Source organism: Lampetra fluviatilis, chromosome 4, assembly GCF_964198595.1.
Source record: "Lampetra fluviatilis chromosome 4, kcLamFluv1.1, whole genome shotgun sequence".
Taxonomy (NCBI): domain Eukaryota; kingdom Metazoa; phylum Chordata; class Hyperoartia; order Petromyzontiformes; family Petromyzontidae; genus Lampetra; species Lampetra fluviatilis.
The window spans coordinates 15,213,906-15,231,645 of NC_136278.1; the positions used below are offsets into that span (position 1 = coordinate 15,213,906).

Below are 17,740 nucleotides of genomic sequence, written 5' to 3' on the forward strand. Positions count from 1 at the left end.
GAAAGCCAATTGGTATCTCCCAGTACAGTCTGTTCTCCTATAGCACGTTTTCATAATGTGAATTGGATATAACGCATGTAATGTATTCGGGAACACTTTTATAACGCAGATGCGAATTGGATATAATGCGATTTGAGTGACTAGAACTACATTGTGCGAGTATAAATAAACGGTTGTATGGCTGCCTTGGCGTAGCATCATACACGGTGGGATACTACTGGATCCTTCTAGATACTACCCACCACACGCTTCCGTCTTTGTTCAGCCTGCATACACATCTCACGTGTTTATTGTGGACTGCTTTATCCTATACTATTTATTGTATTGCTATTTTTTTATAACGCGGTGTTCTTTAGGAACGCAACTACTTTGTTGCAGAATGGACTGTTTTTTAAGGGTTTCCTGGTTAGCCGACGTTTAGACATCTTAGATTCACTGCTATATTTGATATTGTAATGAGGCCTTTAACCCCTTTTATGTTGTGATTTCCTACTGTGGCTGTCGACAGGCTGAAGAGGTTAAAGACACATTGAGAACGTTTACGTCCAACCTTGTTGGAATTCTAGAGAAACTTCGTCTTGGCGCCGATTCGTCAATCAGGCGGCTGGCAGAGGAGAATTCTCTTTTGAAACAGAAACTGAAACTTCAGAGACAACAGCAAGCACAGGTTGGAACTTGAAAAGGCGTGTGAATTGAAATAACCATTCACATGGCAGTAGTGTTAATGTATGGTGTTGTGAATATATTTTGCAACAACATAATTGACCATTATCTAATTTTATTGAGTGATGAGTCATAATTTTTATTAAGTTGCAAAATTAATGAACATATTTGGTTCTTTTGGTAAAGTCACGTAGATAGAAAAATAATAATAAAGTGAATAAAAATAATAAAAATAAAAACCACGACGTTTCGATCGCAACACAAGCGGTCGTAATCAGGAAAAGGGGGGTTTAGCCTCTAAAGACAAAAAACTGTTTATAAAGGTTTAAAATGGGTGTAGCCCAAATGTCAGCAGCATGGGCAGGGCAGCTAATGTTAATGTAAGTGAAGGTAGTAGTCGGCAACAACGGTGCTGGTGGTGGGTTTCCACCAATTAAAGGGCTGCTAGGTAATCATTGCATCTCGCTTTACACACTCACAATGTTGACGTAGAGGTTGCTGCTAGAGGTTGATGGTAGTAGTGGGTAATGATGATCCTGGTGGTGGGCTTCCACCAATTAAAGGGCTGCCAGGTCTAAAATGGGAACACAGCCATTTTAGACCTGGCAGCCATTTTAGACCTGGCAGCCCTTTAATTGGTGGAAGCCCACCACCAGGACCATCGCTGCCCACTACTATCATCACTACTAACAGTAGCCCTTTATTGGTGGAAGCCCACCACCTGTACCATCATATTACCCACTATTACCATCACCTCTAGCAGCAACCTCCACCGTCAACAATGTGAGTGTGTAAAGCGAGATTCAGTGATTACCTGGCAGCCCTTTAATTGGTGGAAACCCACCACCACCAGCGCCGTCGTTGCCCTATGCTACCATAACTTACATTAACATTAGCTGCCCCGCCCATGCTGCTGACACTTGGGCTACCCCCATTTTAAGCCTTTACTTGGCAGCCTTTGAATTGGTGGATACCCACCACCAGCACCATCGTTGCTGACTACTTCCATCACTTACATTAACATTAGCTGCCCCGTCCATGCTGCTGACACTTGGGCTATGCCCATTTTAAACCTTTATAAACAGGTTGCCTTTAGAAGCTAACCCCTCTTCCTCATGACGACCGCTTGTGTTGCGATCGAAACGTCGTGGTTTTTATTTTATTATTTTTATTCACATTATTATTTTATTTACGTCACTTTAGCAAAAGAACCAAAGAATATGAATTCCTGCAGTCTCGAAAGTTTTAAGTCAAAATCTATACATATTTGCCTTTGGCCTTTGCGATTGGCAAGTCATTCCTTTGCGCTGCAATACTACACACAACCAATAGGTGGCCTATGAAAATTAGTGTTATTTTAGGACATTGCCCTTGAAAGACTAATACTGTAGGTCCAAAATGGATTTGGTCTTTTGCAAATTGTGTTATAATACTCACGGATGCATGTTATGTGTTTGTAATAATTCCACTTGGGAAACATGAGTTGTATATTTTTTACAGGAAATTCGGAATGTGATGCAAACTCTTAATGCAGAGCTGACCTCTTTGGATAGTCAAGCAGAGGATGAAGTTGCCAGCATGTTGCACTGTGCGGACAATGTTGACACAATCCTGGGAAACCTCCACAACACTATGAAGAGGTAAAGGTGAACAGGAGATATTTCTTCACTTCCCATCTGTAGCACATGGCATTCATGCCTGCCTCAGGCCGGAGTGCTCTAGAGGGCATGCCATGTCACGTGCAAGTCCGTGATGAGGGCGAGCATGTCACATTTGATGTTCATTTTACACCGATACAGGACATTGGAGATATCAGGATGCTTTTCGTGTTTGAATTCTCTCTCCTGTGCCTTTAACGAGAGAAATAATGAGACTGCGCATCTGGGCTTCGCCAGTGTTATACAAAATGCGGGACATCGATTGCGCCCTTAAGATAATGTCAAGCGTGATATTGCACTGTCCTGCTGTGTCTCAAGTCTGCTTCTGTTGTGTAACTCAGCTGCGTCTTATTGAGCCATTGTAATCACGGCACAGGCCTCTAATGCTTCAAGTAGACACTGGGAAGGCCTTGACCAAGCCCTCCCTGGCCCAGGGAGCTTGCCAGAGCAAGTCAGCCTGTGAATAAAAAACGCATTTTTGGAGCTTGAGGGGAAATGAGAAAATATAATGAAAATAAAGTCACTTATTTATTTTTATGCAGACCGATTACTCCACATTTCACATTAAATACCTTACCATCACGTACAAAATTCTGCCATATTGATAAATAGCCTTCACATTAAATCTTGACTTAAAGCTTTCGTGACCTAGGAATTCATACTGTTTGGGTCTTTCGGTAAAGTCACGTAGATAGAAAAATAATTAAATAATAATAATTCACGACGTTTCGATCGCCACACAAGCAATCGTCTTCAGGTGAAAAAATACAGCAGGCGGACTGCTGAGGCAGGAAGAAATATAGCGAGAGAGCTACTGCACCAAAGGTTATAAAGGTTTGAGATGGGTATAACCCAAGGTAAGTGGGTGGGGCTAGAGATGGAATTTGAAGTAAATGTAAGATCGCAGAGCTAGGTATACCTCGGCCATTGTGTTACTAGAGATTAGAGATTAGCATGTCAATGTGGAACGGCTCCCGCAGCAGCGGCTGTGTTAATGAGAGACATTCAGCCTATTAAACAACGAGCGCCATCGCCGCATCGAGGAAAAGGAAGCAGCAGTAATGTTAGTGAGACATTTAGCCTGTTAATGTAAAGACATTTAACAAGGTAATGTAACTCAGAGTCGGAAATAACTGCTAACATAGGCAGGTAGGATGGAAGCATCACAGCCAGTTATGACTTTACCTGGTTAATAACGTCCTTCCAATGATTGATCCGTTAATACCCATCTTCTCGGTTGAAATTGTATCTGTTTATATATCTGGATGGCTTCATGAACAAATCTTTGTTGATAGCCAGTGGGTTTGCGTAGTACTTTCGTCTTGGAGAAATCAATTTCATGTGTGCCCAGTGTTAAAACAATGATCAGCCACGGCAGAGGTGTTGGTCCTACCGTGTTTCAGATCCGCCTCATGTTTGCGAACACGGTCTGAAACATGTCGCTTAGTTTCCCCAATGTAACTACTGCCGCAGACACGGTTTAGTTTGTAGACGCCGGGGTATTGCATGTCAGGGGTCACATCCTTTACAGATCACGAATTGTATGTACTGTCCTGATTTGAAGCTTTCGTGACTGCAGGGATTCATATTCTTGGTTCGTTCGGTAAAGTCACGTAGAAGGGAAACAATAAAATAATAAAAAATATAAAACAATAAAATTATCACGACGTTTCGACTGCAACACAAGCAATCATCAGGTGTGAAAAACACAGCAAATGTTCTTGCTGTGTTTTGGTTAATAATAGGAAAGCCACCCACACAGATTCTTATCTGAAACCTGATTCCCACCACCATCCAGCACAGAAGAATTCCCTCATCAAAACACTACACCATAGGGCCCACTGCATTTCTGACCAACAGCACCTGGCCAGTGAATTGGAACATGTACATCGGGCCCTTAAGATGAATGGATATTCGGACCATACTATCTGCAAAGCTGTTTTTCCAACCATGGAGAAACAACTCCCTGAGACTCCGATCAAAACCATCACGTTACCATACATAGCAGGCGTTACCAAAAATATTTCAAAAATTTTAAACAAACACAAGATCCAGGTCCAATTCAGTACAGTACACAAAATCCGTGATCTAATCCCATCTATGAAATATTTAATTCCTGACTTGCAATACCCTGGTGTTTACAAACTAAGTTGCATCTGTGGTGCTTGTTACATTGGCGAAACGTCATGTTTCTGACCGTGTCCGCGGGCATAAGGCAGATCTGAAACACGGCAGGACGAATTCCTCCGCCGTTGCTGATCATTGCTATAATGCTGTGGGCTCTCATGATATTATCTTTTCCGAGACCAAGGTGCTCTGCAAGCCGTCTGGATACCACCAAAGGTTTGTCCATGAGGCCATCCAGATATACAAACATAAACAAAACTTTAACCGAGAAGATGGATTAAAATTGAGCAATCATTGGAAGGATGTTATTAACCAAGTTAAACCCTAGCTGCCTAACAGTTTATATTCATATCCACATCACAAGTCTTTTACTCCCAGCCTTGCACATCACTAGGAAATTTGAGGTTCAGCTTTCCAATCGTGTAGTAGTTTTGTCCGAGTCCACTCTCCGCCACTTCCCCCCCACCCGTGGGACATGAGCTGTATGCCCAGCTTTGGGATTTGCTTCCCCAGCCCACGCCCTGCCCCCATACTCACCCTGCCCTCATTTCCCCCCCACCCTCCTCAGCTATATAAACCCGTGTTAGAGCTATCTCTTTGACATATCTCAGCAACTGTCTTCACTGTGGTTGTCCCCTCCTGATGACGGACGCTTGTGTTGCGCCCGAAACGTTGTGATGTAATTTTTGTTATTTTAATTTTATTTTTTACCTACGTGACTTTACCGAATAAAACCAAAGAGTATGGATTCTTGCAGTCACTAAAACTTCAAATCTAGAATTACCTTCAACTTGTTTGTAGAATGTTCCATTCCAGGTGAAGTTAGTGTTGGTGAGGCAGTGTCTCACCAGGGCCGGTACATCAGCATTCAGTCCTTGTTTGACCAAATCTTCAATGATTGCAATGGTGTCAGGCACAGGAACTTCGGTAAACAAAGACACTACACCGAAGCTAACAAGCAAATCACCTGGAGATAGTGAGATGTCTTTAATTAGAGATACCAAGTGAGCTGAATTAAGTACAGCTGAGATGGTCTTGCCAGTGAATGGCAGCAAGGTCTCAGACGAAATTGGGCCAGTTTGTAGGTGGGTGAGTCCTCGATGCGGCGGTGGCGCTCGTTTAATTGACTGAATGTGTCTCATTAACACAGCCGCTGCTGCGGGAGCCGTCTCACATTGACATGCTAATCTCTAATCTCGAGCACTACAATGGCTTCAGCACCGTAGCCGTGGGGTTACATTAACAGATTGATATGCTAATCTCTAGCAACACAATGGCCGAGGTATACCTGGCTCTGCGATCTTACATTTACTTGCAAATTCCATCTCTAGCCCCGCCCACTTACCCTTGGATTGTACCCATCTCAAACCTTTATAACCTTTGGCTGCAGTAGCTCTCTCGCAATATTTCTTCCTGCCTCAGCAGTCCGCCTGCTGTATGTTTTCACCTGAAGACGATTGCTTGGGTGGCGATCGAAACGTCGTGATTTTTATTTTTTTATTTTTCTTCTATCTACGTGACTTTACCGAAAGACCCAAAGAGTAAGCCTTCACATTGGCGTGGAAAGTATACTTGAGACAAATATTGGTATTGCAGATCCTCATGTTAATTTATCTCATTTTCTCGCCCATGACAAAATTAGTAACATGTACAAAACATTAATTTAGGAGCTTTCGTGACTGCAGGAATTATTCTTTGGTTTTTTTTTCGGTTAAGTCACGTCTAAAAATAAAATAATAAATTAAAATAACATATTACGACGTTTCGATTGCAAAACAAGCAATCATCATCAGGTATAAAAGAAATAGCAACAAAAATCTAACTAGAAAACTATAGACAGACATGCAAGCAGACAGACATCACAACGGCACACAGAGAGAGGACACAAATCGGCACAAAGAGAGGGGTCGTTTCTGTGACGGTCCCTTAAATATAGAGAGGGGGGGCGGGGACGGAGAGAGGGAGGGGGCAGAGAGAATTAGCATATCAATGAGTGTACGGCAACGTACTGCTGTTGCAAGTAAGATGACAATGTGGAACGGGCACGCAAAATTGAAAACGGGCACGCAAAATTGAAAATTAGGAGACAGGCACACGAAAATTAAATAACCTAGCAAAATATCGAAATGTGATGTAATACAACACAGAGTCGGTTAACACACAATTAACGCATAGCCTGGTTGATTACGTGTTTCAAAATTTGCTAAGTTAGAATTTTAAGTGTGAAAATTCCAAAGAGAGGACACAGGCAGAGAGAACAAATAGTCAATTTTGCGTGCCCGTTTTCAATTTTGCGTGCCCGTTCCACATTGTCATCTTACTTGCAACAGCAGTACGTTGCCGTACACTCATTGATATGCTAATTCTCTCTGCCCCCTCCCTCTCTCCGTCCCCGCCCCCCCTCTCTATATTTAAGGGACCGTCACAGAAACGACCCCTCTCTTTGTGCCGATTTGTGTCCTCTCTCTGTGTGCCGTTGTGATGTCTGTCTGCTTGCATGTCTGTCTATAGTTTTCTAGTTAGATTTTTGTTGCTATTTCTTTTATACCTGATGATGATTGCTTGTTTTGCAATCGAAACGTCGTAATATGTTATTTTAATTTATTATTTTATTTTTAGACGTGACTTAACCGAAAAAAACCAAAGAATGTACAAAACATGTTTTGAGCCATGTTATTGCAGGACTGTTACACCATGTTGCTTGACACGCATGCCATGGAATATCCAGTAGGGTTCTGTAGCTGCTGCGTAATGTACGTGTTAGGCCTGGGTCTGCATTCGTGAGGGACATTACATATACATTATTGTCACTTATGCTATTAAGGTGTGTTTTTATTTGGGAGCCAGAATATAGTCAATGTTGATGATAATGATGATTGATATAGCTTTTTAATCTATGTTGTGTTCATGTGCTGTGTACAGTGATTTGCAGAATGGAGCTGACTTGACAAAGGTGTGTGGGACAAGCATGATTGACAGCTTGAGTGGTGTGCATGGGGAGATGCATGCTATGAGTAATGCAGGAACAGCGCAGTCTGACTTGGCTGCAGAAAAGCAACTTTCCCTGTGTGCCGAGTTGAACCGGCTCCATGCCTCGTCGCACAACTCCTACGACCATCAGCAACGTCAGTTGCAACAAATGATGTCGCATCAAGAGACGTCCTTCCAGGAAAACCAGAACGCCTGGAAAGCCTCACAAAAGGTAACTCAAGCTTTTAAAGGGAACTATTCACCAATACGGGAGACCCTTTAATATCACGGGGTTAATCATTCATGGTTTCGACCTATCGCGGGCAACCTTTTTAGCTATCGCGGGGGTTGGTTTTGGCCTTTCGCGCGTATACTGTAGACTGTAGACGGACGCACCGTATCCTTGGTTGATACCTTGGGGTGGGCGAGGGATGCGAGGCAGTCGGTCGCACCTCAACCTGTCATGCAAGAATCTTGTGGACAAAGACAACGATCCTCCGTATAGCCTAGTAACAGACTGTTGGGGCAAGTGCAGTTATCAAGCACTTATGAAGGCTGGCATGGCACACGAGGGGGTGGTTGGCCAGCACCAACACACGCGCACACGCTTTGGATCATCATTGGTAGGTACAGTATTAAGTATTTGTACTATTATTTGTTTAGGATTTGTTTTGGTATATGGTTGTGTTAATTTAAATTATTTAGTTTTTAGTTTATTAGCCGTACAGTATTTCAATTGTGGTGTGTATTTTTGGTTGCCGTATACCTAACCCCATTATTTAGGTATGGCTTAAGTATTGAATTTCACAGTTTTGGCTTTTGCGGCACTTCCCTAGAATATAAACCCCAAGATATTCAAGGGTCTCCTGTATACAAATCTCTGAAAATGTGAATGTGTGTTTTATGGCCAGAACATTTACAACTTTTCTTTAGTAATAATGTTCAGCCTTTTGTAAATCCACTGCTGGATGAAGGCCTCCCTAAGTTGTGTTCCTCACATGGGATGTTTCACCATACTTCACCGAGTTGGTAAAGCTGGAGAGCAAGGATATTGTGGCATAGAAGCGCAGTCCAATAGTTTTTCTGCATTGTCCTCTAACCATAACATGGCACAGCCTCACAGCCACCTATGATAACCTGGCATGCACAGTGGTCATCTCCAAGCACCATCCAGGCACAACCTGCTTAGCTTCCTCGATGTGATGAGATAGGCCACGTTTATGGTTTACAAATCGAATTGCAGTGTTGGGCTCGATGGTTAAGTGCTGCCGGTGGAAATGAGACAAGAAAATGTACCTTAACTGAATCTAGACCCCAAATCGTAAACGTGTAGATTTTCTGGAGGGATAAATTGTGACGTTTACTTATTAGTTGTGTTTGTTATATATCTCTTTGTGCCGTCAAACTAACATATTCACTTATGATTCTCGGCGTATCAAAATATACCTTACGTTTCTGGCCAGATGACTAGATTTTTGTTTAGATCAATGTTATTTTTGGTAGGTCTACTTTTGTCATTGACATTCCCATGCATTCGCTTCTTCCGAACTCTGTATTTTAATAGATTGGAGTTGCGATTGTGCATTGCCAACTGCAGTGGGTATTTTAATTGGTGTATTTGTACAATGTTGGTTTTTGTTGTGCTTGTTCTTTACTTCCACAGGATTCAGGAACTAGAATGGATGCAGTTAGAGGAGCGTGGAGCTGCCATTTGCAGAAACACGAGTTGCAGCTGCAGGCCGCAATCGTGAATCTGCAGAGGCAGATGGAAGTTGATCGGGAGGCTGTGAGCCAGCTCTCGAGAGTCCTGGAGGAGAATAGGAACACATGCCTCCAGACGATCAAACAATTCTTCCATGATGACTTCAAGAAGGACATTCCTACAGGTCACTTCACTGCTCCTTCAGTATTTTATAAAGGCCATACTACATTTGCATTTTATGTGGCATTCGGATGAGTGATACGTGGCAAATTACCTACCACTATTAATCGTCTGATTTGTGCTAGGGTCATGGGTTTTCCACTTTACAGTGCAGCTATGTAATAAGGTGTGATGGTAGTTCACTGCTGTAATGAAGCACACTGCAAATTGATGACAGATGTTTAACTGAAACTTTTTTATTGTAACACTCACTGGAATTTTGTTGTACTTGTATAAACAAATACAAATATTTAACTTGCTCAAAGGAAATACACACAATGATTCAACAATTGTTAATGACAGTATGTGTTATTCCTTAAATCGGGCACCTGGCCTGAATGTAGTGTAAAAACAACTTCCTTGGAAACTTGAATGCAACTAAAATGTTGAATATATTGAGTATACAATGTTGTCTTGCAGGTTCAGTTTTATGTTCATTGGCAGCAACAGAATATATATAATTAAATATGATCTAACAGCCAATGAAACCAGCCCAATTATGTTTGACCACTGTTGCAGGCTCGAGTGCCTTTTTGTAATGGTATACAGCGGCAGGTTAGTGCAGTGCTTTACAGCAATAAGTTTCTGATTCAGGCGTCTTTCTCTGTTGAGATTGTATGTTTTCCCCTTGTTCTGTGTAGGTTTTTCCGGGTTGCCACAATCTCCCGTGGCAAAAGAAAAAAAACATACCATGTATCTGGTATTGGCCAAACATCCCAGTGCTAAAAAATTACCTGACAAATACTCAATTGGGATCAGACGGCAAACATCGCCCTCCCAACTGAACTTGGCAGGATGATTCTGAAAAAGTCTTCAGACTGAGTTTTTCCTGTGTAAACAAGTGCATCATAATAACATGTATTTTAAGTTCACTTTGTGATGCTGACCGGAGTTATTTTGAATGCAGGCACAACTCCCCAGCGTAAGGAGTATCGGTACCCACGGGTTCTGCAGCGAACGGAACCCCACGATGCTCTGGTTGAGAAGTTACAGCAGCAGGTGGACACGCTTCATGGTGGAGAACCACTCCCAGCTCAAGAAATACGAATTGTACGGACATTTTACCAAACTAATCATTATTATTGCAACTTAAGCATGGTCCAAGCCATGCTCAGGATTTCCCTGAACCTCGGCCGAGCCGTGGCTGAGCTGCTCCTGCATCTTTGGAAGAAACGGAGCGGCTCGATCCCAAGCTGAGCCCGAGTGTTAGAGGCCGAGACAGACCCAAGCCGTGACTGAGAATACGGCCCCCCGAGTTATGTTGTGTGTAAACATGAATTAACTTTGCCTCTCTGCATTGAAACATGAAAAGTAATTCAGAATGTTAAACGTTATATTATATTACTGTTTATACACGTACGTATCAATATTAGTATGTAGATGACAGCAGTTGCACTGCTACGCACTTGAGGTGTAATGATTCCATAGATCTAGTCCTCTCTTGAGCCTGACTGTGGGTGGTTAGGGAAAGGTATAGTTTGTGACATTCTAATCACTTAAATTGCTCAAACTAAATTAAAACCTAACCAGTCAAGGCTACCTCGGCTAGTTATATCAAGTTTGATGCGTGTGTTCTGAGTACATCACAATGTACCTCCGGGATCTCGCACAGGTCGTGCTTACTGCATGGTGCCTTGATTGTTTACTTCCAAAAAATTTAACATTGACTCGAATATGATTTAGAATTTTACAGTTTCACATGTTTAACAACAAAAGACATTGCATCATGGAATGCCCTTTGCATTTATGTTTTGGAAGCCACACTCATTCAATAATAAGAAGAAAATTTTCAACGTACGTATCGTGCTGAATATTCCATGTTGCCGTTACAGGACAATGTAGAAGAAAGTGATAGTTTTGAGGAAGAGTCAACGGAGAAGTCCGATATCGATGAAGATGTTCCTTCCGAAGACTGCTCTGGTCTTCCCTTCTTTCAGGTATGAAACAGCGCTGGTGATAGCGTGGTGACGTGTGGTTTACAGCACAAAACAGAGAGGCCTATCCAGCAGTGGATTAACAATCAACTGTGTCGCGGTGGAGAGATATTAACTCCCCCACTTGATATGCAGGAGGTCTCGTGGGTTTGATCCCGACCCTGATGCCTGTTGTATATATGTGGAGTTTGCATGTTCTCCTTGTGGTCACGTAAATTTTTCCCCGGGTCCTCCGGTCTTTCCCTTCACATGTAGAAACATGCGTTTAGAGTATTTGGCTGCTATAAATTTCCACATGATAAGCCGCCACTTTGAGCTATTATTTGTGGCCAGGTCACTCCTCAAATAGAGCGATGTGTAGCTCAGTGGACCTTACCTGGTAAAATAAAAAGTTTTTTTTTATTTTTGTTAACAAAAGTGCTCTAAAATTTGTCTTACTATTTATTATTAGGCTTGATGACCCAGGATAGCCTGCCGAATCGCAACTCTTTCTGGAGGGTCCTGCCAAGTTGTCACAGTAGTTGGCATTGTTGCTACGCGTAACCCCAATTGAGCAAATTTGCAGGTACATTTTCAGCATTAGGATGTTTAGCCACAGCATGAAACCTGGCAATCCATTCGGAACAAGGGCAGAACATATACACTGCACACAGAAAGCGGCCCAATCTGGCAATCGAATCCATGCCCTTCTTGCGGCAGAAGAAGAAATATTCCAAGTTGTGTCGCACAGCCGTCTTGTTTATTTTAGAGATTTTTGCGTAGTATTGAAAAACACGTATGAAATTAAGAATATGTAAACAACAAAAAAATACAATTCTCTCCTGATACAATCATTGTCTTAATATTAAAGGTGATATCTGCATTTCAAATTAAAAATATTAGTCTGTTGTAAGCTGAGTAGCTGTCATTCATTGACATGAGAAGCTATTAAGATGTATTTCTTCCATCGGATGGAAGAAAAAAAGTAGAGGTACAAGCTATTAAACCAGCATGGAATTATGAATGACTGTTATTTACAGTTTATAAACAAAATATAATCTGTAAAGCGTATCCAACCAAGTGGCTCAGTGAACACCCTCCACTCACATAGTGAATGAACAACAATAATAATAACAACCTGGGACAACTCGTGCAGCTGACCCCTTACGTGAGACCTGAACCACGACAGCAGCAGCAGTGGCTCACAATTGGAAGGCTGGGAGTTCAAATCTGGGTTGGAGGTTGACTCGGCCTATCATCCCTCTGGGGTCATTAAAATAAGTTTCCGTTGTTGGTTATCACATGGATAGACTTTCCCCTGCCATAGTAACGTCCACCTGGCTCGGGGATAAGCAGAAAATCGCTGACTTTTAAACGTTGCGTGCCCAGAGAGCATCCAGAAGCAAGAAGGACAAGGAGACCAAGAAGGACAAGGAGAACAAGGCACTCTCCTCCTGCACGCCGAGCCTCCAGAACAAGAGCAACGGCTGCAACAACGACGCGGAGACGGCCACGTTCAAGTCTAAAATCCCTCTGCAAATCCATAACAACTAACGGCCATAGGTTCACTCTGGAGTACAATCGCAGGATTGGTTTGTCAGTATATGTTAAAAAAAATTTGTATTGTTACATATTAACTGAACGTAACATAGTGCAGTGTTGGCATTTGAATTTTTTTTTTAACAATACCTTTAATACCTTCCTATGTGTCCCAACATTTGTCTGGAGATTATTTCATTCTTTAAAATGTGCCTTAATCTTAATAGGGTGTAAGTTTTTTGCATTGCAATACATTTGAAGGAAAATGCATTTATCAGCCTGATTTTTTTTATATAAAACATTTCATTTGCTCATTATTTTCATCCTGATTGTCAATCCGGCATTGGGATTCACATGCCTTGTTTATAATTGTGGTTTTGCCTGGCACCTCTCATTCTCAAATCCTTGCCCTGGGATACCACTTAGAATGTAATGGCTCTCGTGTCACTCAACTGTTGTGGTATATTTGCCAAAAAAAAATACAGTTAATAACTTGGCCATCACAACTCTGCGTAATGGCACAGTATGCAAACAAACATGCATTCCCCTTCGTATGGAGTGAAGAGATGAAATCAATAAATTATCACGTGATGGCAGCCCTGCGATCACGTGGTACGCCTGGCCGTTGTAACACAGTTGAATGGGATTTGTAAAACAATACTCATATCAGGTGCTATATGATTGCCGTAATATGTATGTCCTTAGGAATTGTTACATAGGAGAAGCCTGCATGCTGTTTGTGCCCATACAATTTTCAGTAGCTTAGTAAGCCGTGATGGTCTCGCAGTCTGCCAGGTGGTTAGTTGGTGATGTATGTGTGAAACGCCATTCATGAATAGGGGCACGGATGTAAGTTTTCATTTACTTAAATGTATTTTATGTGACCAAGTGCTTCGCATTGTTAAAACACTTGCAAACACTATTTAAAAATAATAAATTTGTAATTGAATAATTGTGTTTTTTATAAATGTTTAATATAAATGGAAATGTTATTAGGAACTGATTGTGTAAGAGGGCTATTCAAACGTGGATTGCGGAGTTATAAAGCATGCAATGATTCGCCCAATTCGCAAATCCAATGACTTCACTCATTCAGGGTCTCGATCCCATATTACATCGGTAGTGCAGTATATTACCGGCCAGGTGGCAGAGCTAGAGTGAGCGAACCACAATTGTAAGGCTGCGAGTTAAATCCTGATTGGAGTTTAACCAATTCCATTGTTCCTCATGTACTTTTTTTTTTACAATCATTTTGTGGGAAAGCCAACAGCGGCTATCCTACCGGGAGGCTTGCTCCCACCACAGGAATGAGGAATTTCCACCACTGGCTTGGCTGTAAACAGGAGACTAACACTGTTTAGATGTCATGAGACCTTTTTTGCCAGTAACAAAGTATAAAAACTAAGAATAGATTTTATACTTTCTGTCAATAAAACAGGTGTAAAGATATTCAAACACCAAATAGATAATTCTAGATTTGAAGCTTTCGTGACTGCAAGGAATCATCTTCTTAGGTTTTTTCGGTAAAGTCACGTAGAAAGTAAAATAAAATAAAAACAAAAATCACGACGTTTCGGAGGCAACACAAGTCTCCGTCATCAGGTGGGACCGTCACAGCCAGATTAGCTGTATCAAGTGAGGCAATGATTCAAGATGTAATCCCTTAAAAGCGAGTTGAGGGGGAGGGAGAGGGAGGGGGGAGCTCATCAGACTATGGTAGCCAATGAAAGGAACGTATCGGGAGGGAGGGGGGGCGAGGCCAAAAGGGTGGGCGATGGACGTGGAAGCGCTTGTGCGCAAGCGGCCAATTACTGCACACGCCAACACAATGGAGCGATTGTGCGCAAGCGGCCAGCCACTGCACCCGCCAACACAATGGGCAGAGAGGAGGGGAGGTCTAATACACATGATAGACAAAAGAACGAAAATGATGATGGGTACAAACTTAGGGGGAGCTCATCAGACTATGGTAGCCAATGAATGGAACGTATCGGGAGGGAGGGGGGGGGCGGGGGGGGGGCGAGGCCAAAAGGGTGGGCGACGGACGTGGAAGCGCTTGTGCGCAAGCGGCCAATTACTGCACACGCCAACACAATGGAGAGAGAGGGGGAGGGGGGGTCTGATACACATGATAGATAAACATGGGCATTTTCGTTCTTTTGTCTATCATGTGTATCAGACCCCCCCTCCCCCTCTCTCTCCATTGTGTTGGCGTGTGCAGTAATTGGCCGCTTGCGCACAAGCGCTTCCACGTCCGTCGCCCACCCTTTTGGCCTCGCCCCCCCCCCGCCCCCCCCCTCCCTCCCGATACGTTCCATTCATTGGCTACCATAGTCTGATGAGCTCCCCCTAAGTTTGTACCCATCATCATTTTCGTTCTTTTGTCTATCATGTGTATTAGACCTCCCCTCCTCTCTGCCCATTGTGTTGGCGGGTGCAGTGGCTGGCCGCTTGCGCACAATCGCTCCATTGTGTTGGCGTGTGCAGTAATTGGCCGCTTGCGCACAAGCGCTTCCACGTCCATCGCCCACCCTTTTGGCCTCGCCCCCCCTCCCTCCCGATACGTTCCTTTCATTGGCTACCATAGTCTGATGAGCTCCCCCCTCCCTCTCCCTCCCCCCTAAACTCGCTTTTAAGGGATTACATCTTGAATCATTGCCTCACTTGATACAGCTAATCTGGCTGTGACGGTCCCACCTGATGACGGAGACTTGTGTTGCCTCCGAAACGTCGTGATTTTTGTTTTTATTTTATTTTACTTTCTACGTGACTTTACCGAAAAAACCTAAGAAGACCAAATAGATACCTTTTGAAAGGAATCAAGTCTGCATTAACCACACGTACTTGTGAACATGCAAACAAAACATGCTCTGATAATATAATGTATGCATTGTCTTAGAAACTGATTGGCCTACACCAGAGACGGTGTTATTTATGGCCGAGTCTCGCCAGTCAGACCAGAGAACGCTAAAAGACGAATAGTACAACGCCAATGCACGTATCGGAGCATGTGTCGTGGGTTTGCACGGAGACCGGAGACGTAGCTTTTAGAGGCAACACGTTTATTACAATAAACATTACAATAACGTTATCGGTCCCTAACACAAAGGGGTGATGGCTCCTTTACTCGCTACCTGGGGAGGTATGGCCTCCGGACTTATGTTGCTCTATCATTGGGACCACGGGCTCTCAGTCCTGCTAAGGGTGACCTAGGGGAGGCTATGTTTGCCTGACCCAGCCAGGGACTCGACCACTGGCCCGTGCTCGACCCCGGCCCTTAAAAGGACGTTGGGTCCTGGGGTCCTAGCCGAGCTGGTCTTCAGTCTTCAGAGCACTGCCTCGAGCCGTCCTGAGGTCCGTCTTTTATATCCACCTCGGGGACTCCCCGCCCCTGGTACCGCCCCCTTTCTGGAACCTTCCAGGGGGCTCTGGAATAACCCCCCAACCCCTCACCTGGGGTCGGGGGAACTCAGTATCTCAACGGTCCGGCTCTCTATCTCAGGGTGGCACCCCCTACAGACCCGTGCCCGCAACTACAGCTAAGTGTACATAGGGCGGCGTGTGCTATGCATTTCCGACACTATACATGTTCCGCTCAGGGTGAGCAGTTCTATCATTGGTCTTTTTTTATACTTCTGTCACGACTGACGACAAAGTAGGAAGAAGAGCCACTTTTATTTATGTAGTGGCTGATTGTCACTGTGTGGTGCCGGGCTTATGAAGCCAGGGCTGATAATGTGCTGACATGTATAGCCCGCTTACGGGGCGTAGTACCACCAGCCCTAGCGGGGCTTGGATGAGCGCTGGTCAGCACGGAGGCACCGTGAGCAGTGTGGGCTCCCGGCGAGGGAGCAAGAGGAAGCGTCAGCCAGCCAGGGCTACGTTGGGGCATGATACGCTGGTTGACCTGACACGTGACCAGATAATATTGGAGGGGGCCATGGTGGACGTGGGCCGCTGGGCGGTCACGTGGTCTAAAAGAGCTCTCAGGAGCCTTCGAGAAAGAGCTCGAGAGATCTGGAAGGTGAGCCGGGCGGAGCCAGCCCAGAGGGATATAACGGGGCCCGTGAGGAGCTCGGGGTTCTTCGTGTGCTGGTGTGAAGAAGATCCACGTCAGGGAGAAGAAGCCTCGAGCCACGCGGTCCAGGACCCAGCTTGTGGTCCGGGCCGGGATAGCGAACCGTGTCTAGTTCTGCCGCAGCGTGGCTTGATGGGCATTCGAAACCCGAGTGTAGATTGTGTGATGTGTTAGAGTGACGTAATAAATAGTATTGCTTCCAAGATAACGTCTGCGACTCAGTTGGACTCACTACATTTACATACTTCCACAATAAGGGACCCTATGCTTTAGCTTGTATCTTCCTCCGAACGTCCCCACTCCTCATGCTCTCCACTTTATATATTCCTCAGCCCCCTTTCTCGAACCTTTTTGTCCTTGTGTTTTACCTTTAGCCAATCCCTATCCTCCCCCTCTAACAGATCCTTTGTTTTCCCATTCAACCCTTATTCCTCAAATCCCTTTAAGTCTGCCTTCCGACCAATCACCGTGGAGGCCTTCCTTCCAATCGGAGACGTTTGTTTATTTTCAAATAGCCTTTAGGCTGCTTATTGGCCTGAGGTCATTTTTCGGTCATTACACTTTAAGATACTTGAAAAAAAAAGTCCCCATGATATCGCTGCTAACACGCAGCGAATACATGCTCTATGTGCATTGGCTTTGTACTGTTCAGTTTGGCGTTCTCTAGTCTGACACTGGTGAGACTAGTCAATAAAGAAGGCTGTTTCTGGTGTAGGTCAATCCATTTCAAAGCTAATACATATACAGGGTGCTTCAAAAATGTTAAAACGGAAATGCACTATCGTTTTAAATTGAAAAATAACGGATAATACACTAATATAACAAAAGTATGTTAATATCTTCAAAAAGTCAGTCTCCACTTCTTCGCTAT

At 43.7% G+C, this 17,740-nt stretch overlaps 1 protein-coding gene across 2 annotated transcripts in view; it reads left to right on the forward strand.

The window, feature by feature from the left end:
* The window catches only part of KIF11 (kinesin family member 11), a 45,710-nt gene extending 31,433 nt beyond the window's left edge, over positions 1-14,277 (forward strand). For both annotated transcript variants that reach the window (XM_078855673.1, XM_078855675.1), the window contains exons 18-24: positions 509-667; positions 2,164-2,303; positions 7,371-7,650; positions 9,082-9,304; positions 10,247-10,389; positions 11,172-11,276; positions 12,642-14,277. In XM_078855673.1, the coding sequence (XP_078711799.1) occupies positions 509-667; positions 2,164-2,303; positions 7,371-7,650; positions 9,082-9,304; positions 10,247-10,389; positions 11,172-11,276; positions 12,642-12,806 (1,215 nt within the window). In that variant the 3' untranslated portion in view covers positions 12,807-14,277. The remainder of the gene's footprint in view (positions 1-508; positions 668-2,163; positions 2,304-7,370; positions 7,651-9,081; positions 9,305-10,246; positions 10,390-11,171; positions 11,277-12,641) is intronic.
* Positions 14,278-17,740: the final 3,463 nt, after the last annotated feature.